This window comes from Prinia subflava, chromosome 8, assembly GCF_021018805.1.
Source record: "Prinia subflava isolate CZ2003 ecotype Zambia chromosome 8, Cam_Psub_1.2, whole genome shotgun sequence".
Taxonomy (NCBI): Eukaryota; Metazoa; Chordata; class Aves; order Passeriformes; family Cisticolidae; genus Prinia; species Prinia subflava.
Genome location: NC_086254.1, coordinates 25,268,206 through 25,295,339, shown reverse-complemented (window position 1 = coordinate 25,295,339; position 27,134 = coordinate 25,268,206). Strand labels below are relative to the sequence as shown.

The 27,134-nt window shown below is 47.1% G+C and overlaps 2 protein-coding genes across 2 annotated transcripts in view; one reads left to right on the top strand and one right to left on the bottom strand.

Annotated features, from left to right (window-relative positions):
• Nucleotides 1-388: 388 nt before the first annotated feature.
• On the top strand, nt 389-26,667 carry APCDD1L (APC down-regulated 1 like). The gene is made up of 4 exons (XM_063404237.1): nt 389-910; nt 12,249-12,360; nt 13,079-13,637; nt 16,072-26,667. Exons 1-4 carry the CDS (start codon nt 874-876, stop codon nt 16,834-16,836), a joined length of 1,473 nt encoding a protein of 490 aa, XP_063260307.1. The 5' UTR covers nt 389-873; the 3' UTR covers nt 16,837-26,667.
• Nucleotides 23,343-27,134, bottom strand: part of VAPB (VAMP associated protein B and C) — a 32,585-nt gene continuing 28,793 nt past the window's right edge. The window contains exon 6 of the mRNA XM_063404238.1: nt 23,343-27,134. Coding sequence (XP_063260308.1) covers nt 26,976-27,134 — 159 coding nt within the window. The 3' untranslated portion in view covers nt 23,343-26,975.

The window sequence follows — 27,134 nt, the reverse complement described above, 5'->3', positions numbered from 1 at the left end:
GTATTTTTTCTGTGCAGAGTACTGAGAGGTTTTTAAGGGATTATCCCCTTCTTTTGATGGCCCTGGTGCTAATGGAGGATCTGAAGGTGCCAGGGACACAGTGGGCAGGAAGACCAGGCTGTGGGGATGTGAGGACAATCCCCTCACGGCCTGGGGATAGGGGGATGATCCCCTCATGGTGTGGGGAATGACAAGACGATCCTCTCATGCCTTGAGGATGGAGGAATGATCCCCTCATGGCGTGGGGATGACGAGACCATGCTCTCACGGCGTGGGGATACAGGGACGATCCCCTCACGGCGTCCCACAGCGCAGACCCCCAGCGGCCTCCAAGGCCGCGGGGCCCAGGGCAGCCCCGCCGCCGCAGGTGGGGTGAGGCGGGGCCGGTCCCTGAGGGAGAAGCGCCAGGCCCGAGGCGGGTGCCGACCTCGGTCTGTGGTGCCGGGCCGGGGCTGCCCTTCTTCTCCTCCTCCTCCTTCTCCTCCTCCTCCCCCGGGTGTGCGGTGCGCGGCCGCATGTGGGGCGCAGGCGGCGGAGTCTCCACCTCTTCTGGCAGCGGGAACCTGTGGCTGCCAAGCTCCATTAAAGCCATCAGCAGCCGGGGGGACGCGCTCCGCGGCGAAGGCGGGGTGGGCTGCGGTGCTTTATTTTAAAATATCTACTTTTCTGTTTTCGCGCCCCCCTCCCCGCCCTTCATCCCTTCGCAAGGCTCGGGCTGAGCAGGACGCCTGCGGGCTGAAGCCGGGGTGCCGCCGCCGCGGGCACCGGAGCGCCGGAGGCGGCCCATGGCTGCTCCGCCGGGCGCCGCGCCCCGCTGAGCTCCGCGGGCACCGGCGGCGATCGCGCCTCTGGCCGGGACACACAGCGGGCACCATGGTCCGGTGCTGGTGGCTCGCAGCGCTGCTCGTAGGTAGGTGCCACCGGCGGCCGGTGCCGTCCCGCGGAGAGAGGGCGGGAGGGAGAGCGGGTGGCGGAGTCGGGGTCGTACCCTCATGAAGCTCCCCGTCCCCTCCCTCACCCGTCCGGGCACGGTGAAGGGGCAGGAGCGGGCAGGAGGGTGTTAAGGAGTTGGAGTGCAACGGGACTGACTTCATGGGGACTGCAGAGGGACAGCGAGGAGCGTGCAAGAAGTGTGCGAGGAGAGCGCAGCGGACTGGGGAGGAGGATGCGGGAAAATGCAAGGGGAGTGCGAAAAGGGTGCAAAGAAGCGGCGAGCAGGGGGCGAGAGGACCAGGAGGGCGCGGGGAAGTCGCTCGGTGGGGCTGGCGCCGGGACGAGGATCCCGCGGTGCCCACCCGGGCAGGAGGCACCTGGCGCCGGGAGCTCGCAGCTCCCTGCCCGGGTGACCCTCGGTGCCCGCCCGGCCCGGGCAGGGTTTCCCTCAGCCTCGGTGCCCGCCCGGCCCGGGCAGGGTTTCCCTCACCCTCGGTGCCTGCCCGGCCCGGGCAGGGTTTCCCCGCCGTGCGGGTGCCGGGAGCTCCGCAGCTCCGCCGCCGCTCGGGCGGAGAGCGCCTCGGAGGGATCCCGGAGAGCGCCTCGGAGGGATCCCGGAGAGCCGGGTTGCTGCCCCCGAGCTGTGGGAGCGGGAGCGGGGACAGAACCCCTGCAGCCTTTTCCGGGTGAGCGCCGTGCGGGGATGCCAGAAGGGCTGGCGGTCCGGTGCTGAGCTGCCCAGGGAGGTGCTGGTCTGGATCTCAGTCTCTGCTCCCACCTGAGGGTCCCGGAGTGGCTGGGGTCGCTGCCCCCTCCCCAGAGACAGTCGGGCATCCCCTCTGCCACCGCAGCTCGGTCCCTGTCCCGAGTGTGGTGCACGGGGAACATCGAGCAGAGTTTAGCTGCAGGAAGGGCTTAGAGGTGATTTTCTGGAGTTGGGAATTCTCCCTGGGAGGGTCCAGCACCTGCCCTGGCAAGGGACAACCTCACAAGTAGCCTCCGGCTCCAGGGACGTGACACTGAGCCCCAGCTGTGCAGACAGACTCTTGGAGCAGCGCAAGCTGCATCTTTGTGGCTCCCTTTCAGAAAGGCATCTTTCAACCCCACGGCTCTTGGAGCAGTTTCAGAAGAAAAGGTTCTGGCTTAAGAGACCATATGGGAGAACAAAGGCAACTGTGCTGGGAAAAAACCGCAAGATGATTTCTGTTTACAACAGGGAGCAGTGTCTGAGGGAGACTTTTCCATCCTCAGACAGTGTTTTCCCAGGAAATGCAGAGAAGACCCTTGGTTGAGACTCCTGAGCAGGGACAGGTGAAAGGGAGGGTTGGGAGGATGTCCCGGAGGGCCCTGTGCAGTCTGGACACTGAAAATCCAGGCACCTGGTTCCTACTGCTCTTTCTACTGCCTAGTTCACTCATCTGAGGTTTTGGGCAGCAAAGACCACACTGGCTCGCCTGTGCAGCTCAGGGCTTAGTGATCAAGGCAAAAGAACTGTGCAGTGACAGCTATTGGACATTACTTGCACTAAGTGTAAAGGAGCAGAAAGAAATCTCTGAGCAGGGCACTTCTACAGAGTTACTTTCCTGTTCTCCTAACATGGGATCTTAGTCGTGTGTTGCTTGCAAAATAAAGCTGAGAAATATGAATTCTCTAAGTATCTTATTAGCTCAAGTTGCTCTGCTCAGTGATCTGTTATACTGCATTATGTAAGTTTACTCCCTGAAGTCTAATTAGAATAATTCTTTCTTAAATCCTTGTGCAGTTTCTCTTAGTCCAGTCTAACCTAAACTCTCTGCTTCTTGCATCTGATGTCAGTGAGAGAATTTCCACTGATTTCAGTAAGAATGGAAACTGAACCTCAAAATTACTATTTAAATACCTAAGTCAGACCCAGAAGTCATTAAAATCAAAGCAAGCATTGCTCACTGTGAGCAAGCCTGGCATTCTGCATTTTGCATAAGGCTGAGCATTAGCATGGGCATGACACCAGTGCATAATTAGTTGAAAAACCACTTTAGTTAGGTAACTGGATCTGACTTTGGAGTCTCCTCCAGAAAAGAATCACTCATTCCTGGAAATGTCCCCAGAGATTTGCTGAGTTTTACCTAAGCTTTCATTAAAGTCTGTACATTCCAATAACACCGCACTGATATTTTTCATGTGTAACTTCTCTTAAATGGTTTTAACATAAAAGATCTATTCTTGCTTTCAGTGTTTATTTTTAAGTTTGAAAGTGACAGTGTTGAGGTAAGATAAGATCACCAGTTGCATTCAGTTAAGAGATTAGCAAGAGAATCCCATAAGTGATAGAACAGAATTCAGCATAGAGATGTGTGTCTATTTACACAATAATATGTCTGTTCTTACTATTAAACCAACATCATTGTCTTTGGTTCAAATATTTATTTGGGTAATGTTTACTTAGCTAATTTTTTTTTACCAAGTTGGTGGTTTTTATTCTTCATTTTTCGAGCTGGCCAAAAAAAATCAACAACTAATGTGCTATGCTGGATCGTGTGATATGACTTTATTTGTTCTTTCAATAATTATAGGGTTAGCCACGTTTCAAAGTATATGGATATAGATAAAAACAGGGCTGAGAGGTAAAAAAAGCACAAGTGAAAAAAAAATGGTGTGGTTTCTATATTTTCCCCACAAGCACAAATTGTTGAGTAAGGAGATTTTCAAAAGCCAGAAATTGCTGTGAAGAAAACCAAAGCTGGAATCCAGTGCTAGGGGAGGCTGCATCTGGCAGAACAAAGTTTGGAAAGAGGTTTTGCTTTCAGTGGGATCCTGTGTTTCCCCACAACAGAGCATATGTCATATAAAGACAACACTTTCATGAGTGAGATACAATCAAACTAAAATCAACTTCAAAATTAGGAAGCACCTATACAATGCTCTTACACAAGTGCTTTGGTTTTCTTACTCATTTGCTGAGGAAGATAAAGGAATGAAAGAAGAGAAACTTCCTGATTTTAAGATGGTGTATCTCAGATATAATAATCCCAAGAAGCTGACAGTGAGAACGTGAGAATTTTGATGTGTAACTCTTCTTCTGTAGGCTAAGAGTGCTGCCAGAAACTGAAAATATGATTCATAGAACAGCTCCTTTTGCCATTTTAAATTGTGTAAGATCTTAGAGGTTAGTAAACTGCAATCTGTGGGTTTTTTTTTTCTTTAAGGAGTTAAAAAGTCTCATGGTTTAAAATGCAAATTTAGAAAATTTCTGTTTCTGTGTCTTAAAAAAGAACCTCTGATAACTATTTGAAATGCCAGAGCTTCAGGGTGTTAAGTGATAAGAGGGTTGAAATCCATCATTATTTTTGAGTTTTAGCAGGGTGATGGTGTGATAATTGTGGCTTTCATAGTGGTGTTTTATTGAATCATCACAGTTTGAATTCGGCTGTAACTGAGTGCTGCAAAGCTCAGCTCCTGTGGCACTGTCAGACATTTGGGTTGGTGCAACCTCTACTTACAGCTGGTGTGAGGGGACATAAATCAACAGGAGAAGTCTCACCACAGAGTGCTTGAAGAGATTTGCTTGAGTTTAGATTTTAAAACAATGCTTCAAATTGAGTGCATGTCAAGCACTGAAAAAGTCCCCCATGGTTTCTCCTGGGTTAATAAGAAACGCTGACAAATGTGTGACATTTTGGCCTTGTCTAGCTCCAAGACTGTGGTCTTTGGAAACAGCTTTCTCCTGGCACTCTAGGATCAATGTACACACCAAGCTCCCCACTGAGACAATTGGATTCACCTTGTTCACACTCTCACTAAATCCACAAGTGCTGGACAGGGCAGGTTATGGCTTGGCTCTCCCCTGTTGATACAAAAACATAATGACATGTTATTTTTAAAGCTTTTCAGAGAAGAAAAAAAATCATTTTTCCGAGTTAGGCTGCCTGGAAAAGACAAATGAAAATATAAATGGCAGCAAGGTTTTGCTGCAGAAAAGCTCCCAGAGTTTGTTAGTTTTGAGTAGCACAAGTCCTGTTATTAGATTATGCAGCACATAGGTTGAATGTCAGCTTTGATTTTAGCATCTGTCGGCAGAGTTTAGGAGAACTGGAACACATCAAAACTTGGCTAATGTGGACAGGCAAAACAGTAGACTGAAATTTCAGGCTATCTAGAAACCACACCCAGACCCCAAAACACATGTTAGAAGTAACTTTAATTCTGTGCTCCAGCTGAACAAGTAACCTTTTTCTGTGGTCACTTGTGGCTCTAAGTTAAACGTGTGTGCATTGCTGGTGTGGGCTCTGGATCGGTTTCCCTCCTTTCTGCAGAGCTTTTTTCCTGAGGATACCTTCTGCTTTTGAATGCTCTTCTCATCCTTGGCTTTGCAGGAGCCAAGTAGCCTCAGAATATTAGATCCTATTAGATCCTATTTTTATTACTATAAACAGTATCCTTGCAGCAGCGCCAAGAGTCCTGTTGTGTTAGGTGCTAAATAAAGAGAGAACAAAAGGATTGTTCTTGCTTTAGTGGATTTATAACCTAATTTCCTGGACTTAGATTTTCAACAGTGAGTACTTGACATGGCAGAGACCTGCTGTGACTCCCAGCTGTGTCCAGCAGTTTAGTACCTATTGCAGTTGCTCAGGTCTCTACATCCCTAAATGCCTCTGTGCATCCAGCCCTCCTTTCTAGTCCCACGGAGGCCAGGCAGGGATCCTGAAGAGCAGGACAGTGAACAATGTGCTCACACAGGAGAGCAGCTGTCCCCCGTGGGAGCAGGGAACTGGGACTGCTCCATGGCAGTGGGAGACTGAAAGGCCTCTCAGATTATTTCGCCAACTCCCTGCCAAGAGCGGGTTGTTCCCTGCTGAACTAATGCTTTGCTCAATCCCTCAAAATCCTGCCAAGCAAGTGGACTTATGTTGCCTACTACATTGTGCCTCGAGAAGTTCACTCTGCCATACAAGCCACATGTTTTTCCTCTCTTCATTCATTCCCAACAGAATCTTTTTTATTCACTGCAAGGAATTCCTTCCCTTCCTTGGTGTTTGTGCTTTGTGAATATTTATAGGCTGTTATCATATCCATCTTGCTCAGCCAGGCTATATGTACTCTGCTCTTTTAATCTTCTTTGTAACTCAATCCCTCCCACCCCCTCATCATTTTTTGTTGTTTTACTCTCAACTCCCTCCAGTTCCAGTTGCTCATTTTGCTTTGGGTAAATGCTGTATTTATGTTAATATTATGTGGTGGGTGGTCCTCTCTGCAGTCTTGGTCCATGAGAGTGATTTAGACATTTGAAATGAGGTTGACATTTTATAGCCAAGCCATGGCTGATTACTGGTTCTGCTCTTCAAAGCACTCCAGGAAAAAATATGCTTATCCATCATTATTAAAAATGGCCATGATAGCCACTAATAAAGTGTCTGTGCAGGGGTTCAGGGGCATTGCCAAAACTTGCATGGGTGCACTATACATTCAAAACAAGAGAGTGGCATTAATTTCACATCCATGTGCTGTTTTTGCTGTTGGGTTTCCAACTCATCCGAATTAAGGAATGTAGATGAAATATTTGCCATTTGGTAAGAATGTGAATTCTGGTTAGAATTTAACTGAGTCATGATAGTAGCCCTGGGGTGTCGTTCAGCCTTGGACTGAATTGTCTTGCTTTTGTTTTTGGGAAATGCTTTCCCCCATGTTCCGTCCCCAGCCTCTCACTGTTTAGGCATCCAGGGAGTTAAAGATCTCACTGTGGTCTCACCTGTCTCACCAAACTGAAGTCAAACTTGCAGCAATTCTCGAGTAAAAAAAGTTCTAATTTCTAAAAAGTTACCTTTCTTTCCTTTGTTTTCTTTTGGGTTTTAGTTATATATTTACTTGTCTCAAACTTACAAGGCAATACTGATCAGGGCTTAACACAAGTTATGATATTTTAACTCCGTAAATTCTCAGATTTTGGCTCACAGCAGGGCCTTGTTCTCAACCCTGTTGCCTCTGTCCTGTCCCTGGCTGGGCTGCCCAGTGCAGGGCTGGCAGCAGGACGGGCTCTGAGCTAAGGGCCAGTTACCCTGAGCTGGCCACAGTGGCTGGGCCAGCTGGGGCCACTGGGCTGCTCGGAACTGCTGCTCTGTTCTCCCGTAAAGCTTTTCACACTGACCACTTCAGCTGTAGAAAAAGCAGAGACTGGTCTGACTCTGGGCAGCAGCTGGGGTGAGAGGGAGGAACATGAAGTGAGAAGGCTCCTGTCTCTGTCAGGACAGCAAGAGTGTTGTGCGTAGAGCTCTGTTGAGTAGCACAAGAGTGGTGTTTTGGTGAGCATCAGCTGCAGGAGAGCTCTGGGAGGGTGGACTCACATCTGGCTCTTGTGCTTTGGTTTGTCATCACAAGTCCTCTGTGCCAGCTCTTACATGTCATGCTTAATTCACCCTGTTTGAGAATATCATGATCTGTAAGGTCCCGTCCAACCCAAACCATTCTGTGATTCCCTCTATCCCATTTCTCCTTCTTTCCTCAAACAGAGGGTTTACTGTCAGTTTATGGGGATGGCCATCCTCTGAATAAGGTGCTGATGGCACCTTTCCTATTTACAGACTCCAGTAAAACTGGGATCAAGCCCTTGAATCCCATTTACAGTGTTGGGTTTGGTTGTCTTTGGGGTAAACAGCCAGAGAGGCAGTTTTAAGAAGCCATTTTATTTAAATGTAGTTTATACCGAAGAAGATCTTTGAGTTACTTCTCCTTCCTCCCCTTCCCTACCACAAATCCAATCTGTCTTGTTGTCTGTCGCTGGACATGACACTTAACAAGAAAAATACATGATTCCAGGATTCCAAGAGCAAAATATTTACTTCTCTAGTGCCTTAAAAACCTCCAGGCAACTCACCACAAGCCGTTCACCATTTTAATTGTGGCTATGAGACAGATCAGGCAGTGTTCACAGCCTTAGAACAAAGCCAGGCTAAAACCATGGAATTGGATGTCTGAACTCATTTGCTGTTATGCTGAAAGTATGTGGTGAAAGTATGTTTTGAAAACTTCTCTAAAATCCTGAGCTACTTGGGACTTTTGAGTCGGCTGAGTTTCCTCTTAGGATCTGCAGGATTTCATGTGTGATTGTGCTCAGAGGAAACTCAAGGTGATGCTCTGCAGTGATAGTTCATGGTAATACAGTCACTGTGCCAGCCCTGAAGGCGTAACTGAGAAAAATTTAGTGAAATCAAAGCATTTTATGAACATTGTGAACTGAGCACCAGACTGGTGAAACAGCTAAGTGTGAATATACCCGGAGAAGGTACAGGAGAAGGGATGAATAATAGAAATACTTTTCCAAAAACCAAGCAGCGCTCCAGTGAAAGCACTAGCATCCTCCCTCAACCACTTGACCACATTCTGGCATCAGTTCAGGGAGGCATTACTAATCAGGAAAAATGCTCATGCACTGGCTTAATTTCAAGCACATGCTTAAGTTTCACTGAAACCAATTAGATTTAAGCGTGTGCTTAAGTCCTGTCCTGAACTGTGTTCAGTTTGCATATAGGCAAAATGCAAGTTATGCTGTGATACAATTTTCCATCCCCGGTGGGTTATATTTAAATTTTATAACTTTATAACTTTATAATATAAAATTTATCTCTTACCACAGAGCTGTTCTCTTGGGAATGTCTTTTTCTGAGTGAATTAAAAGCACCACTAACTTAATCTCCACACAGATGCAAGAAAAATTGATTTGCTAAATACAACTCTTTTCTTTGCTTTTAAAAGAATGCTTATTCCTTTAGCAACCAGCCCAAAATCCATTCTGTGGGCTCTCAGGAGAGAAAAATGCTAAATAAACACTGTTTTGCTGTTTTAATGAAGGCTGTGTGGAAAAGTATAATTCATTTATGCAAAATATATTGATACATTTCTTATAATCTATTTCTTTCCAGTCTGAACATTCCCCAGAAAATATCAAAGGTTTTATGTCATCTCGAAATGAAGAAATGTGTAATGCTCCATGACTTCAGGCCCTGATCTTATCCCTGTGAATGGGTGACTAACTGAAACATTAGAATTATAAATGGGAATGATAAATTCTGGCTATAGGAGGCAATAAACATGTAACAGAATAAACAATCTAGCTCTGGAGAAGAGCTGATCCACAGTAACTAATTTGTTACAAACTGTATTTGCATTTTCTTCTCTATTTATGAAGAAACAGATGTGTGACTCAACTTTGCTTTTTTCCAGAGTCAATCTGCTTGGGGGGAGCACAAACAAGATTTGTTTCCAAGGAGGAATATGACAGCATTTCTCTCTTGGTTGATGGTTTTTTCCTTTAGAAGTGCAAAGTGCCTCTGCATCTGGAGCACACAGCACTTGCATAGCACAAGGCTCTCATTTCCAGGCTTGGCCGTTGCCTCGGAATCTTTCACCTTAATTTTACCAACAATTTACTGTGGGGAAAATATGAGAATTTCCAGTTCTGCCCTTCTTATCATTTGACGCCGTGGATCTGATTTTCCTGAGAGTGGTTTATATAGATGAGGGTTGGAATAGTTGGTCTGCAGTGGCTGCTGGTGCTGTTTGCTCAGGGCTTGATCCGGTTTGTGCTGATTGCGGTGACGTTGCCGGCTCTGCCACTCCTGACTGCCTGAGTGTTTGTGCAGCCCGTTGCTCCGAGGTTTTGGGCCAGTTTTTGGGATGCAGCCTGCACCAGAAATCTGGGAAAAGCCCCTGCTTTGTCCAAGTGCTGTGCTGGGGAGCTCCCTGGAAACGCTTGTGGTTAATCGATACAGACACACGGCAGAGCGAGCGAGGGGAAGAAATCAGTTAGGCATTTCTTTAGATTTTCCTATGAATGAAGATTTTTGTCTTGAAGATGAATTGTGAGTAACCCCTTCCTCCTGCCTGAGAACTCTATAGAGCATTTAATTTGTGTCCCTCTTAAGATAGAGGAGCTGCACTGATGCGCTTTACCAGGGGCTGAGTAACAGAGTGACATATGAGTGACAGCCACTTTGAACAGAGAAGTGCTCTAACTGCAGATTTTAGGTCTGGGACTGAACTTTTCCAGTTCAGGAGAAAGGATGTTTGGATCTGTTGAGGCTAGAGTATTTGAGAGAAAAAAAAAAACAGCCATAAAATTTGGACACAAGCCAGTAGCTTTTTGTTTGAGGATACATCCAGCTTGGAGTCTTGTGCACAATTAAGTAAGACAAAATCCTTAGGAATTCCCATAATGTCAAATATTTACATTTTGGAGACTCTTTCTTTTCTTTTCTTTCCCCATGAAGTTTGATCCCGATTATAAAAATTCCCTTTTGTATTGAATGTGTCAAAATGCAGTGATTGCATTGCCAAAGTGTCTTTGCTCCCAAACAATGCAGAATTTTAGTGTTTCTGCCAAGAGTAGCACGAAGCACTCAGTGAGATATTGAAGCTTCTGCTGCAATAAACACACACAGAGCTCAGTTTGTGAGCTGACTGGGTTATATTTTGTATATTTTATAGCTGCATTCTATATATCTAGAGACTGCACTGATACCTCTGGAGTCTTTCTGTGGTTATGGGCAAGAGGATATCTGACCCTTATGTCCATTATTACCTCTAATACAAATACACTTATTTTTTTATTTATTGTATTCTCTAGGATAATTTTTTTTTTTGTTTTAACTCTGGTTCAGTTTGGACTGCCCTTGTTCTGATGACTCTCCAGTATTTAGGCCTCTTAGGGCATTCAAATGAATCTTGGCTTATTCTTTTAACGTGAGTTTAAAAAAAAGCCTTGGGAGTAGGGAGCACACAGGACCACAGAGCAAAGTCAAGGGGATGAGGATACAGATCCCCAGCTCCTAATGGTTCTCCTAAATAGGCACCCATGGGGCAGCCTCAAACATGCTGCAGCTGCCAAATTAGAGGTTTAACTAATAGCAGTGGGTTTTGTCATCCCATAAGTTTCCATTTTCACATGAAGAATCACAGGAACTGCATTTTAGGAAGCACGAGTGCAAGCAATTGTGTAGGAGTTGGCTGTGCTGCTCACCTCGTCCAGCCCTTAAGGATGGTAAGAACAGTTAAGATGTAAGAACAGCAGTTGTGGGTCTGCTCCCAGAAGAGCCCTGAACTCTAATTAGGTGTCTTTCCAGCTGTTTCATGCTCTCCAGTGCATGAAAGTCCAGCAAATGCAAAGCTGGTTTCCCTGGCCTTTGGGTACTGCTCTCCTGCCTCACTGGGGGCTTCCCTTTCCGTGTGTTTATTCCTCTTGTGGTAATTCAGGCTTTGTGTGCTTCTATACAAATACATTTCAAGTGACCTTTAAAACCTTCACAAATGGCAGCACCATAGTGAAGGGACTGAACTCATCCAGCAGATAAAAGTCTGAAGTTACTGAGTGAGAATCCCTCTCTTTTTAGATGGGATTTAGTGGGGCTCCCTCTCCAGGAGCCTCTGACTTAGATATTTAATTACCAAATTCCCACTTGGCTTGGTCCAGAGCTTGTACATTGTGACTCTGTGTCTTCCTCTCCTTGACTGAGGCACAGGGTGTGCAAACCTTTCACATCCTCTGTGGGAAGGCAACACATAGATGTTGGATCTTTTGTTCCAGCTGATAGGCAGGCTGGAAAGCAACCCATGTCTTAACATTGGTATGGAGTGAATGAAAGTTGGCTTCAAAATGTCCAGCACACTCCTGGGTAAAATGCAAAGTACAGCTGGAGCAAACGAACCCCATCTGGGCTCATAAAGCCCTGGCTGGGCTGAGCTGCGCTGGGACCAGAGTCATTTGTACCACAGAGAATCACTGGGGTTTCAGGAGGAGCCTCACCGACAGCTCATTCCATGGTGCCATGAAGGGGGAAATCCCAAGTTTCTGAGAGAAGCAATGAGTGCCACAGAGTGCTTAAGTAAAGGGTGAATAATGTAGGAATATATGTACATATGTGTGTGTGCATGCAAAGGTCTTCAGGATTTAGCTGAGTGTTCACACATTCCCTAAGCCAATAACATCCGTTGTTATGGGAAATGAGGTAAGTGACAGAATTACTGTCCTTATGGCAGGCGACAGGCGAGGCCAGCGTTCCCATGCTGTAATTCCCCGTTCCAGCCACTGCCTCAACAATAGCATGAGAGGGGGACAACACCAACAAAGCGCTCGGTTTCATTTGAAGATTTCATCTAAAAACCAGTTGGATTCAGATGAAACTCAAGTCGGAAACCTTGAGGGAAATAACAAACCTGTGTCCTTAGCTAAGGGTTCGGTGCCGAGCCCGCCCGGGTGCGTTCCCTCTGCGGGTCTCGGTGCCGGGGTCTCGGTGCCGGGGGCTCTGCCGGGGCCGCCCGGGCTGACCCGCGCCCCTCGTGTCCCGCAGCCTGCGCGGCCGCCGAGCCGCGCTGCCGCCAGCAGCTGCGACACCTGCAGGACAGCGCCGGGATCGCCGCGCCGCTGCCGCCCCGCCTGGACGGGCGCTGGGTCTCCACCGGGTAAGGCACTCCCGACCCCGGGTAAGGCACCCCCAGACCCCGGGTAAGGCACCCCCAGACCCCGGGTAAGGCACTCCCAGAACCCACGTAAGGCACCCCAAACCCCGGGATGGCACCCCCAGGCCCTGGGAATGCGCCCTTCTCCCCTGACAAAGCTCCCCTAAAACCACGGGGAAGACACTCCATACCGTGGGAAGGAACATCCATCTCAGTGCGCCCCAGATCCCCAGGAATGTGCCCTTAGCACCCGGGTAAACCACCTCGTTCTCTCAGGAAGGCAACCTCATCCACTGGGAACACATCCCCAGACCCTTGGAGGGTCTCAGAATGGACCCCCAGAGGCCCTAGCCCCTCAGCACAGCTCCTGCCCACCCCCAGTACAGCAAACTGTCAGGCAACAAGAAGAGTTTCCTTCTCCCCTTCCCCAAGCCCTCATTCCCATCTGGAGGAGGGCTGAGACCCCTGGGTGTCCCTAGAGCCTCCTGCTCCTATCCATCGGGGTGCAGCTGCCCTCTGCATGCTTCCCTTTTCCATCCCTTGTCCAGTTTGGTAGCAGTTGCCCAGACTATAAAACCACCCAAGGGCGGCCACCATGTGTGGGAGGCTCTCATCCTCGGTGCTGCTCCCCCCTCTGCTCTCCCCTCTCCTCCTGTACCCCGGCTGCCCTGGCAGGGGTTTCTCCCCGTTCTGCCGTGGCTCAGCGCTGCCTTCCCCGCAGGTGTGAGGTGCGGCCGGGCCCCGAGTTCCTGACCCGCTCCTACCTCTTCTACACCAACCGGCTCTTCAAGGCCCTCCAGTTCTACTACTGGGACCCTTCCTGCCGCGACCCCTCCTACTCGCTGGTCATCAAGGGCAAGCTCCGGCTGCGCCAGGCCTCCTGGATCACCCGCGGGGCCACCGAGGCCGACTACCACCTGCATAAAGTGGGCATCGTGTTCCACAGCCCCAGGGCCATGCGGGAGGTGGCCTCGTGGATCAACCAGACCTCCGGCGAGGGCTGCCGCGGGTTCCTGCCCCCGGGGCGCTCCTGGGCGCCCGGAGCGCTGTACGAGGTGCTGAGCGCCAAGACAGAGCGCGACTGCACGGCGGCCCTGGGCTTCGCCATGCACGAGCTGAGCCTGCTGCGTGTGGAGAGGCACTTCCAGCCCCTGCTGCAGCCGCAGCAGAGCGGGAGCCAGCTGGTGGAGGAGCTGTACCTGGGGGACATCCACACCGACTGGGGGGAGAGGCTGCACTACCGCCCCACCGGCTACCAGCGCCCCTTGCAGAGCGCCCTGGTAAGGATGAGGCCTTTGCAGGGTCCCCTCACTGCAGCAGGGCTTTGCCAGCAATTCCCTGAGTGTGAAAGTGGCACCTTGCAGCCCTTGGCCCCCTCAGCCCTAGGGACATGCGGGTGAGGGGTGCAGGGCTGCAATCCCGGGTGCTCCGAGGCATGTGGGGTTCACTTCTGCCCTTCTGAGAGAACGGGACCAGGATGGGTGCAAGCTCAGCCAAACCAGCACGGGAAACGAGCCTGCACTGACATGGGCCTGGACAGCTTTTGTCTGGCCGTGTTTTCCTAGGAAATGCAGTTTCCTTGTTTCCCTCACCAAAGTCAGTGAAGGCTGCAGGCTGCACATTGTTAGAGCCTGTCTGCTCTGCCCTTCCTCTGCTCTGCCCTTCATCTGCTCTGCCCTTCATCTGCTGTGCCCTCTCCTGGCTCCTTGGGGTGTGCTCCAGGCTGAGGGGAACAAGGGATCTGTCATTAACTCTTCAGGCCTTGCTGTAATGCCAGCAGCACAGGAACGTGTCCCAATACAATAATGTTATTACACAGAAATCAGACTTCCATTTTGACATACATAAAACTGAGCAGCAGACTTGGATGTCTTTTATTCTATTTTATTTTCTGTTTTATAGCAACTTAGTTGATTCCCAGGAAAGCAGCTTTCCATCCAAATCAAAGCTGATCAAATCAGAAATGGTGGAGCAGTGAGATGGGGTGAAAAAACCTTTCTGAATTATCCCAGAGAGAATGGAAATAAATAATATATATATATATTTTGGGGCAACATTTCCCACATCTCCAACTACACCAATTGAACTTCAAAAAACACAGAGCAATACCTCTCTCCCTCTCCAACATTCTCAAATTGGTTAAACTTGTGTTATCTTGGGCCAAAACCATATATATGAGCAAAACCAGATGGTAAACATAAACACTTTTAAAAGTTAATTTAAAACCAAACCTAAAGATACTGAAATTCACTCTCTGAATGCAGCCCTGTAATTAATCAGCCAACAGCTCTCCAATGGACCTGCACATGATGTCACCACTTGGCGATAATTAGAAGCTGCCATACATTAGAAATAACTTCACACGACTGGTTTAAGCAAGTAAGGGGTTTTGCTCCACGTCCATAGTAATAATTTTATTGGGCACAGGATTTTTCTTTTTTTTATTTTTTTTTTTTTATTTTCTGTGAACTGACATCCATATGCCTGTGCCGGTGAGTTACACAGCTATGTCAGGAATTATTTTTTAACTTTCTTTATGAAAATATCACTCTTTTACCCTTAAATTTATATCTGTTTTAAAGAAACCCATTCTCCCCAAATTACCTTTCATTATCAAAGAATTTCCTGCCTAAGGAGAGCATATATATTTGCCAACTTCTGGGATTATTTAGCCATAATGTACTGTGTACTGTCAGCACTCATTACGGTGACAGTAGCAGTAAAGCAAGCTGAAAATGACTAAATTACAGTAGACTCCAATCAACTTGCATGTAAATTACCCACCCTACAGTTAACTACTGAGTTATTTAACCTTCTTGCCTGTGACAGTTCAGTAAAGATTAGCTCGTGTTCTAGAAAATTATATAATGTTCCAACCCTGCTTATTTAAAAATAAATCAGTTGTGATATATGGAGTTCAAGAAAAATTTCCAAGCTCCACAAAACCCCTGCTGGCACCGGCTCAGGGGCAGGGCTGGTTTGACTCAGGGCTCTGCAGCGGCGGGAAGGGAAGGTCAGGGCCTCCTTCTGCACAGGGTTCTGTTCTTCTCCCGTCCTGGCTGCTGGGTAACCCCGCGTCCCTCCCTCCCCTGCCGCTGATCCCGCTCCTCCCCCGCGTCCCTGGATGTGGGAGCGCGGGCAGGAGCGGGGCCGGGGCAGGCAGAGCACCTCGGGCTGTCCTGGGAAGCTGCAGCCGCAGCAGCCACAGCCTCCTCCACTCCCAAAAACTGCGGCGTCTGCTCTGGCACCGCCCTCATCCTCACCCAGCCCGCCATGGAACACGGATGGGGAACACCCTGGGTGTCCCGAGGGAGCGCCTCTGCCCTGCCCTGGCAGCGCCTCTGCCCTGCCCTGGGCGCCCTCTCGGGCTGTCCTCAGCAGCCCCAGCGCGGGGCGGCCGCAGGGCACAGCCCGGTGTCCTTCAGTACCAGAATAGCCAAGAGCAGGGCAGCGCCTGATCTCCCTTAATCTGCTCGGCAGCCTGTGCCAGGCTCCCCGCAGTTCCGCACCCTGCTGTGGACGGGGGGAGTCGCAGCTTTCGAAATACCCTGGAAGGGTGGTGGGGGTTTTTTTCCGGTTCTGTTTTTGGGTGGTGTGGGGTTTTTTTGTTGGTTTTTTTTGTTGTTGTTTTTGGGGGGTTTTTTGGGCTTTTTTTTTGGTTTTTTCTCTTCCCAGTTGCAGAGCTGTTATTTTTGTTATTTTCTGTCTCTGCAGCACCACGTGCACCCGTGCCCGGCGTGCGGGATGATCGCCAGGGCCGATGAGCACCACCCGCCCATCCTGCCCGCCCGCGCCGCGCTGCCCATGCGGCTCAGCGGCAGCTGGGTCAGCGCCCACTGCGAGGTGCGCCCGGCCGTGCTCTTCCTCACCAGGTACTTCACATTCCACGGCAACAACCACACCTGGGAAGGGCACTACTATCACTACTCCGACCCGCTCTGCAGGCAGCCCACCTTCACCATCTACGCCTCCGGGCACTACACGCAGGGCATCCCCTCCTCCAAGGTGCGGGGCGGCACCGAGCTGGCGTTTAAGGTCACCCAGGCTCGGGTGACGCCCATGGACCAGGTGACGGTGGCGATGCTCAACTCCTCGGCAGCGGGGAGCTGCGGGCTGGCGGGCTCCTGGAGCGCCGGGCTGGAGCAGGATATAACGCCCACGAACGGATGTTTGGCTCTGGGCATCAAACTGCCCCACACCGAGTACGAGCTGTTCAAAACGGAGCGGGACACGCAGGAGCGCAGCCTGCTCTACATCGGGGAGCGGCCCACGGACGGCTCCAGCCCCGACAGCCCCGACAAGCGACCCACGTCCTACCAGGCCCCCCTGGTCCAGTGTGCTGCAGCCTCCGAGGAGTTCTCCAACTACATTAGTCTGAAATACGTGGGAAGAAAGGATGCTAATGGGATCGAAGCACTAAAACCTTTGCCTGTGGCCTTTTTATTGTTTATAGCACTTCTGTTTTTAAGATGGGACTAGTTATCTCTTCAGGTACGGTGCAGAATTCAGATAAATCTTGGTGCTAGCGTGATTTTTATTTCCTTCAAATGAGCACATCTGGAATCAGTTTTACTCAGATTTGGAAACACTTTTTAAAAACACCCAATAGTGAATGAAGCCAAGGAGATATGCCTGACTCCACGCTGTTTGTGCTGTGGCTTTATTGCCTAATCTCCCCTCTTTGCGTGCAAATTTAATGTAGTGACACGGATGCACTGCACATTGCAACAGATAATTTAGCAACATGAGGGGGGAAAAGAGTGACATCAATTAAAATTGCTGCTTTGAGCTTTTGACATTGCTAAGATTTAATCAAGAGCTTGATTCAGATGTAATTCAAACATCCGAAGTGTTGGCTGCTGAGTTTCTTTGAGGTTAAGTTCCCTCCCATCGCACTCCTTTTTGCTGTTCATGCAAATTTAATCTGCAGAGTCAGTCAGCAATAAACAGCCAGTGTTCTTGAGAAGGGCACGGTTCACATGCCTCTGGCAGCTCACAGATATTTTCTGCACTTTGCCCGTGTGTGTCACACACAGGGACCCACAAAATGTCTTTGGAGATGCCCAGAACAGCCCTCACAGAGGGCTTGACTTTTCCACCTGCATAATTCCAGTAGATGGAAAACCCTTCTGTGCCCAACAGCTCCACGCCTCAGCACTCCCTGGCTGCAGCACTGCATCCCTGCTGTGCTACCCCAGCTCTACAGAGCAGAGCTGGCCTGGTGGGAGACATCAGCAGTGTCCCCGTGTCACCGCTGCCGTGCCCGGCACAGGCACCGTCACCACGCGCCGTGGGAGGGCAAAGATCCCTCACCAGCCTTCTCAGGCCATGGATTTTCACTGCCTCCTTCTTAGTTACTGGCACAGCAGTTGTTAATCCAGCTCTCCTCTCAAAGTGTCACTTCCAGGCTCGTTCCTGTACAGATGTTTTATAAATCTGCCTCTGGTGAACAATGAGCTGAAGAGATGCTCGGATCAGACAGCACAGTCAGGTCAAACTGATTCCTACTGACAAGCAGGACAAACTATGAAATTATATTCCCTGTCTGCTGCAGCTAAGCATCATATAACTTCCTCGAGAAGCCCTTCTCCAGCAGCTAAAACCTCTCCAAATAAGCCTATATATCTTACCCACAAAAGGTATTTTGTTAAAGCAGCTATGCAATAGCCACTTTCTTAATGCTGTATTTACGAACTTGCAGCTTGTACTTAGATAAATTATGGGGTTTATAACACAAAAATACTTTGGGGGGATCTGTACATTAATAATTCAAATGAGATGCTTATTAAATGCATTACAGTTGTGACATAAATGTTGTCAGCATGTTCACATGTTCCAGGCATGACCTGATATTAGTCATGCACATAAACAGTTCTACTCGAAGGTGATACAGAAGGGCCAGGCTTGGCTGCCTTGCCTTGTGTTCCCTCCCTAATCCCTGGAGACTTCAGCAGGCAAATCTGACTGGTTGTGCACTGGCAGAACCTTTCCTTCAGGAGTTTCACCACTTTACCTGTGCTCACCACAGCCCAGGGAAAGGCTCCTGTGGCTCCCATCAGCACAGGGACCTGTTCTGCAGGACACGGCAGGAGAAGGGAACAGCCCTGTGCTGCCTTTGGAGCGTGGGTGGAGCAGGGACAAGGCAATTCCTGCCCTACATTTGCCCCATCAATCAGATTTGTGTGCAGATACTTCTTTTCATTTACACAGCACAGATATGGATTAAACTCAACAAGTGTCCAGGTCCTGCATGGTGTAAAAGCTCCTACAAGGCCACGGATCCTTTCCAGGTGGGGATGGGATTCACATGCTGTGAAACACCATCACACACTTTATGGAATGTTAGCAACAAGCCCTTGGGAAGGCTCTGCACCACTGGCTCCAGCAGCACCAGTGCCCGCTGCTCTGCTGGCTGAACTTCCCTGTGAAACCTCATCAGGAGCCTCCTTGTCCTCTTCCCCCCTAAGTACACCTCTGAGAGGAAAAAAACCCATGGAAGAGCTATTTGCATAAATATCATAACTTTTATTGTTCTGTTCACAGTTTTTGAAGACACATTCCTAAATTACACAGTTATTCTCTCTTAAGAATTTGTGCCTTTTTCCAATTTGAATTTGCCTGGCTGTCACTGCCAGTCGGTGATTCCTGTGTTGCTTTTTAAGATCAGAGAGCTGCAGTGTGCAGTATTTGCTGCCTGTGAAGGTACTAGTGCACTGAAATCAAGACAGTCTCAATTCTGGTAGAAAAACTCAGCCAACTGAGTTTTCTCTCACCCTCTCTAAGGCATTTTCACACTCCACCAGCAATTTCTGCCTTTTTTTTTTCTTTTTGCATCCATTCCAATTACTCAGCTTCTCTTGTAGAATGTAAATATTCAAATTGCATCCAAAATTCCCAACTCTCCCAGCTGAGACACACAAAAGGATAATCACTTACAGCTAACAGTAATTAAAAACAAGAACACATTCGTATTCATTAGGCTTTTACCCTGGGACTGCACTGGGAATGTACATGGAGCTGTTAGCCGTTCTGGGCCTGGCTATGGATATTTTTGTTACATTTTATCTTTAGTGATCTTGTATCTGAGTTCCTCAGTGATGTGGAACCACTGGATCTGCCAGGTCCCTGCAGAACCCTCCTTTGGGCATCCCCATTTCAGTGCTGTTCTCTCTGAGCTCAGCAGTGATTGTCAGGGACAGGAGCTTGGCAGGGCCCTGACAGACCCAGCCCGCTCTGCTCCCAAAGAGACCCGAAACCTGAAAGAATGAAAGGATTTCCCCTGCTCTGCTCCCAAAGAGACCTGAAACCTGAAAGAATGAAAGGATTTCCCCCAAGCTCCATCAGGAACATCCATCTCCCTTTCCCTTTCCAGGGTGTCCCACTGCCCTGACCCTCTGACCACCCCAGCAGCAGCTCAGACACTGCCCCAGGCTCCTCCCTTGCAAACACTGGTTGAGGTTTCTGGGCCTACTGAATTAAAAACTGTTAATTTTTAATCCTGAGCCAAGGAATTATACCACCTTTCCAGTTCTTACATCATCCCTAGGTTTTATCTCCTGCATCTGTTTCTTAACAGTTCTTTAATCCTATTGCAGATTTCCTCTGAACTTCAGCTCCTCATCTCCCTCTCCAACCCACATTTTTCTTTTCCTTTGGGTTGTGCTTTCCTTATTTTCTACATTTCCCAACTCCCATTTTTAATGGATTGCTGCCTGCTTCTCTTTTTCTTATTTATGTTACTTTCCATCTAATTTTTCCCCTTATTTCATCACTGAAGTAGGATGGGCAGTAAGCCAAAGTTTTCTCTCTTCTCAATTGCAAAACTATTGGGTTTTTGGCCATTTAATACCTTTCACTTAGAAAACTGTCAATTCTACTTCAGTTTTTCATCTAATTTCCTCCCGACTCCCAGATCTGATATGAAATTTGCTCAGCTCTGCCCTCTTGAAGCACCAATTACATTTATTAGCAGCTCACACGGCTGTTTGTGAGCTCCACTGCAATCAGGATCCCAACCTCAGTTCTGACATTCATTTATCTTTATCTGCCATAAACAAGACAAACCCAAATAATTTCATTTTTTATGTCCAACACTGCATCAGAAAAACAGGCCTAGGACATAGACCAGGAGCTTTAATCCTGCCTGCTGGGTTGCTTTCTACTACAAAACAAATAAATACCTTTTTACTGTCCCTGTGAAGAAAACCCAAGCCAGTGTGTGCTGGAAGCTGATGGTAACAGGCACATGGAAACTCTTTCATATTCACTTCTCTTAGAATACTTTTTAAAAATATTAATCTTTTTTTAACCACTCAAGAAAACAACAACAAAAAATACTCCAAAGTCTCAAACAATTTTCTGGCTTCCTGCACTGAGACTGAGCCTTCAGCACCTTCTTTAATACCACGATCTCCTCAGACAAGCTGCCCTTCCAATTTTCTGCTTCTTTAGCAGGTGCAGAAGGTTAAAGCGTGAGCCAAGTCTGCCAGACAAACAGTCCTGGGTCTGACACACAGCTCAATTAACTGTAACTTATTGTTCCAATTAACCACCTTCATGCCTCCCTGTTTAAAACACCTTAGAATGCATTTCTGCATTCTAGATTTCCCAGATAAAATGAAATAATAAAAAAATCTGCAGCACTTTCAGATACATTAACAGCACTGTGCCACTGCTTTGTTTGAGAAACAATCCACATGGAATAAATATAAAAGCCTGTCCCACACTGTAAATAAACCCACTGCACTGGAACAGCTGGAGGAAGCTGGGGACAGAAAGGAGATGGGTGACAAGGCCTGTGGCTCCAAGGAGTGAAGAGGAAGAGAAAACAAAGAGGAAGCAGGAGGTGAGTGGCTGTGTGGGATGGGAAAAGGGATCCAGGAGCAGTCAGATCTCCATGCCAGGGGAGAGCCCAGGCAGGCAGGGAAGGGCAGGCCTGGAAGGGTGATGGGAAGAAAGACCCAGATGGAAAACAGGCAGCAGGGAAGAAAAGCCATTTAAAGATGCTCGGCTGAACGTGGATGCCTTTGCCAAGTGAAGGAGCAAGGATGACTTGGCCTGGACCAAGGCGCTGAGGGAGGGAATGGAGGGAGATCTGACAGCTCAGGCAGAACAGAGCAGGAGGGAGATTGGGCAGCAGAGCCTCCAGCCCCCACAGAAACGCTCCTGAGGCAGAGATTCCTGGCTCCAGTCACACTCGTGTGTGGCCTCCCAGTGAAATGTGGAAACAGAAATTGCTGCTTCAGCTCCGAGTTCCTCCCCACCGCGCCAGGAGCAAGAATTGGGATCCACACAGGGAACACAAAGAATCCCCCCTGACACACACCAGGGTTACACCCAACACCACAGTGCCACACTGGAAGTTCAACTTTTAAAAACTTATTTATACATAACTGAAGAGAAATTAGGGTTCTCCAAGTCCAGGCACACAAAGCTGGGCAGTTTTGGACAATTCCTGAGCAGCATCAGCTCACTTTTTGATCACTGAAGTGATCAGACACTGCAATGAACTCCCCAAACTCACAAGCACAAACCTGGTTCTGCCATTTCCTAACTCCTGAGTGCTTGACTTTGTACAGCCCTAATAAAGGTCCTTTAAAAGTAGCTCTCTGTGGGTAATTGTGCGTGGGACTTTTGCCAAACTAAACATGAGGGAGTTCAAGAGGCTTTTCTAATCTTGTGAGTTTATCCACTAAAGAAAAAGATTTGATTAAAAAAATGAAGTACAGCTAAACTGGGAACAATACTTTACTACGGGCTGTTCTTCATAGGCACTTCAGAATCTTGAAAAAAACCCCTCAAAATTAGGAACTTATTAAATCAGAATGAAATGTACCAATGCAGAAACATAAACGGAAATGCCAGATGTATAATGTTAACTTGTAATGCACAGGTTCAATTATTTCTTCTTAATTCATTTGTTTTCTTAACTTCTTTTGTTTTGCTCTCTGGGAAAGGCCATTTTCTAATGACAGATCACAGGAGGAAAGATCCAAAGTTCAAGTTTACTCCAAGGAAAAGCAGCCTCATTTCTGTGCTCACAGACCCTGCATCCCTTTTGTGCTTTCCATTCTTGCAGAGGCTTCAGGACAAACTCAGGCCTGGACTGGGAGGCACAGAGATCTACGTGGAAGTTTAGTGAAGGTTTCAAAGCTTCACTCCTCAAGTACAAATGTGAAATTAATTCCTGAACAGGAACTGAAGCCACAGGAAATGGCAGAGTGAATGACACAGAGTCACTCAGCAAGTGTGCACGTGGGTGCTCACTGGAGTATCACGTGCAGGATTCCTGGCTGGCTCTCATTTGTGTTATTTTAAAAATAATCTTCATTTATCCAGTAAAAAACCTCCAACCCATTAATTAATCAGCTTTTATAGCGAAGCAGATTTGAGCAGTGGAAACACAATTACTTTGTTCTGTGAAGTGGATCTTCTCAAAATCCCAAAAATATAAACTGAATTTCACTCACCACCTGTCACTTCTCAACTTGCTCACTTGGGCCATGGATGCTCCCCCATTCCTAAACCATGGCCCAGTGGCTCTCCAGGCCCTGTGCAGCACCAGTGCAGCACCAGTGCAGCACCAGTGCAGCACCAGTGCAGCTGTGACCCAGCCACAACAAACAGGAGCTTCTGAGTGTTGTTTTACAGGGGCTTTAATTCCAAACAAAGGGATTTTTGGTGGTGCTTTCTTCCTCATTTACTTTATACAGGAAACAGAACTCAGGATGTGGAATTTCAGGACATCACATAGGGCAAGAGAAATAAAGTTTCAAACTTCAGAGCACTACAGTGAAGCCACTATTGTGCCTGAAAATGAAGAACACTCCACTGAAGAGACAGAAGTGCCTTTTTCTCAAGAAAAGGGATGACAGTTTTCTTCCACTGGGCAATGCAACATCAAGTATGTCAAGAGATAAATGATCCACTCCTTGTGCACACCACGATGTAAAATTGCTGACAAGAATTGCAAGTCCACATGTGCAGCAGATACAAACCCTTCATAGTTTATTGATGAAAAGAAATTTTAGTGAATTGCAAAGTGAAGTTCCAACTTTATCCCACTAACAGCATTTCAGGAGGAAAAAGTAACACCACCATCGAGCTTTACAATCCTGTATTTTTAGAAAATGACATTGTGGTACATCAATCCCCTCAACATAACAACATGACATGATCTTGCTGTTCAGCCCCCAGGACCTGAGCTGGTCCTGGCTGCACGTGCAGCTGTTCCAGCTGTGCATTCCCAGCTGCCAATGCAAAAGTTTTGATCATTCATGCACGCAGGATTTGCTTTAAGATGTGGAGAACTACATAAAAATAGAAGAAACCATTTTCCATTCGTTTCCCAGCTCTAGGCTTCAAGACATTGCAGGTTTCTGTTTATCCCAAATTCGCCCGAAGAGTGCGCCAAGCATCCTCTACTGGGTGTTACAGAAATCAACAATAAATGTGCAAGTGGTCATCTTAAAGTAACAGCAAGGACAATAATTAGATTAGTAATAACTTGATTTCTACTACCATGAATCAATCACAGGTTTCTAATATCTGATGTTGTGTGAGAACCCCAGACAATAATCTTATTTAGAAACTCTACATTTTGTGCACAACTTCCTAAGATGTACAATGTCCTTCAGAATAATTCACTTTTTGTGAATACTTCATGAGAACATTTGGTCTTGTGTTGCCATGAAAGGAACAACTTACAAAAAGAGCCAGGTGGCTTAAGAATATCCATCCAATCTCTATTTGCACTCTATCTACAAACTGGCCTTTCAGGAACCTTGGAAGAAAAAAAATCCTTAAGATTTCTCTCTACTGCCTATGAAAGAAGGGTTTGGTCAAACAGGGAGTGAGAATTCCCCTGATCAGTCACTTTATTTCAAGCTCAGCAAGGCAAAGCATTACCCAGACAATTCAGGGCTACTGTGTTTGGGCTCTTGTCAAAAATGGTGAGTGAAAACCTCAGAATTTTGTTAAATTCCAGAATACAAGCAGTTAATTTAAGAGTCTTGTTTAGGACTGATGGTGTGGGTCAGCCCAGCTGCAGGCTACAGCTGTCACCAACACTGCAATCCTCTCCTGGTCTCCTTGATCAGTGTTTGAAGGGAATCTGGAAAAGCATGAGAGGATTTTCTGGGTCCTCTTTATGATCCTGGAGTGCAAACAGCAGAACAACTTTGCCCATGAACCATCGACAGTTCCAGGCTGGCACAGATCACCCAGAAGTGGCTGCTGAGCTCTGGGGAAGGGCCTGGGCCAGCAAAGGCAGCTGTGGTAGCTTACACTGGGTGTAAAACCTGCCTGGAACTTTACTACAGATATCCTCACAGGAGACCAGTTTAAACCTTCAATCCTTCCCCTCTATCCTGCAAAGACAGCGATTTGTTTTTTTAACTAACCTCTTTTAGGCTGTTTTTAAGCAGAACAAAGGACTCTCAAAAAAACTTGTTTTTTTCAAAGTGAATCAGAAATTCTGATAAGAGAACAAGATATTTACAGCCCCTAAAAAAAGCCCTACTTCATATCTCAGTCTCCCTTCAGCAAAGGTTTTCTCAAATATAGTCTTCAAAGCCATGAAAATTAATTTTGCAGTATCACTCACAACCTTGTCTTTCTGAAAAGAATGCTTCATTAGAAAGTTTTCTTCAGCTTCTACTGCCCAGGCAGTCTCTTTTCTAGATAATTCTGCCCAATTTGTCCCACAGACTCCCTGCTTTGCCCTCTCCATCTCCTCTCCCACCTGCCCTGCCCTCTGCAGCCAGGCTGCAGTGGCTCTGTCCCTTCCCTCTGAGCAGACAAGGCACCAGCACTTCAAAATGCTAAAAATACTCCTCTCCTTTCTGTTGAACCTCCTGGAAATACTCCAGACTCCTGTCCATGAGCTGAACACAGCAGTTACAGGGGGGTTTTCCACCTATTTTCTTATTAAGTCTCAGGTAAAATTTCACTTATTTGCACTTGCAGAGGAGGAAGCCCTTGAGACACAGTGGGACAACCAAAGGTGCAGAGTGCAGCAGACAGGCTGCAGCCCCCAGAGCTTTCTCACAGAACCCAGGAACAGGGAAGGGATGACTGAAGCCATTTTTTAAAGACTCAGCTTCATCTTTTAATGCTTCAAAAAATTTCATCACTCAATGTTTTTGGGTCTACCATTTAAGAATAATGTGAATTTACCAGCTCAAGAACTGTTTCATCTACTGAATCCATTGTGGTAAAACACAGTTTATACACCTTGTGGTAAAAGGAAGTTTAGAAACAAAATCACCTTACTCTAAAGGTGCTGTCAGGTGTCTGAACTGAACCCAACTAACCTGGGAAGTGGGATGTTACCTTGTACCTCAGCGTGGTTACTCTGAACAACTTTTGTGTGGCAGGCTCACAATGGAGTGGTTTGGTTTGACTTTAAAATCAGTCTGAAAAAAAAGAAATTCACCCTGAAATACGACCGCAACTTTCCTTATGCCATGAACAAAGCTGACAAGAAAACGCTGTTTCCTCCCCACCACTAAAACTGTGAGAACAGGACAAAAGTAACAAAGGAAACATTAATTTGGGGGCTTTATTTCATTTTTCTTTTCTTTTTTTTTTTTCTTTTTTTTTTTTAAGATGCTACATAGTCAAACAAGATTGGTCTTTTTACGGCATAGGACTAATTTACTACTAATATTTTTGTTTCTCCCCTAGATAGACTTATTTACATACAAAAACAGTTTCCTGACCACTGTTTCCCCCAATGCTCAGATGATCAAAACTCCCATCAGTTGTGTAGTGCCCCAAACATCAGGAGGCAGAAGAACCTTGCACCACTACAGCAGCAAATTTTTAGTTCTCATCACTGGCTTTGAACAGGCGCCTTTTTCATACCACAAAATCTTAGTCAAATTCAATGACAATAAGGAAACATGAGATGAAATACATTAAATAAGTCAAATATGCATTAAACATCTCTGAAGAACAATTTTAATTCAACTAAATGAACCAACAGCAATGCAGCTTGGTCCCTTGGTGAGAACAAGGCGTTGAGCTTTATTCTGAACGAGCCCCTCGGTGCTGCCCAGCTCCCTCAGTGCTGCCTTTGCAGCTTCTCACTACTCAGATAAGTGCCAAGAAATTGGTAACTTGCACAGATTGAAGACACCGACAGAAACTGTTAAATTCATGAGCAGAATGGTGGATTAACGTATTTTACAGAAGTTATCAACACCTCCTGCCTAACCCAGCTCCAAACATCCCTAGGGCCAGCTCCAGCAGTGGAGGAAGAGGTTTTTTCTAGTTTTCCTTTTTTTTTTCTTTTTTTTTTAAAAAAGAGGTAATCCAGCAACATGTACCAGGGTCTAAGAATGTTTAAAATGACATATACAATATTCCATTGTAGTGTTAAATCAGGATTTTCTCCCCCCTTCATCACTGAAGCATATTCTCTTTCATTCATTTCCTCACTGTACATTTTGAACTTTCTAGATTATGTTACATAGTATTTGTGCAGGGGTAATTTAAAGGCAAGACCTGTGAGATGTCATACATTAATTTTTTTTTTTAAACATTGTTATGAATAAATTTAATCCAATGATATGGCAGAACCATCAAACCAATTTACAATTTCCAGCATGCTGCCTCTACAAGGCTATTTTTCCTATAATTACACCAAAGACAAAGAACAAAACCACCAAAGCAAGTAGTCTGGAGCTGAGCCCTTCGTCCTTGACAGCAGCTGCAGAAGGAGATATTGGGCTGTTTGTCTGGGGTACCTTCCTCATCCGCAGTCCATCTTCTTC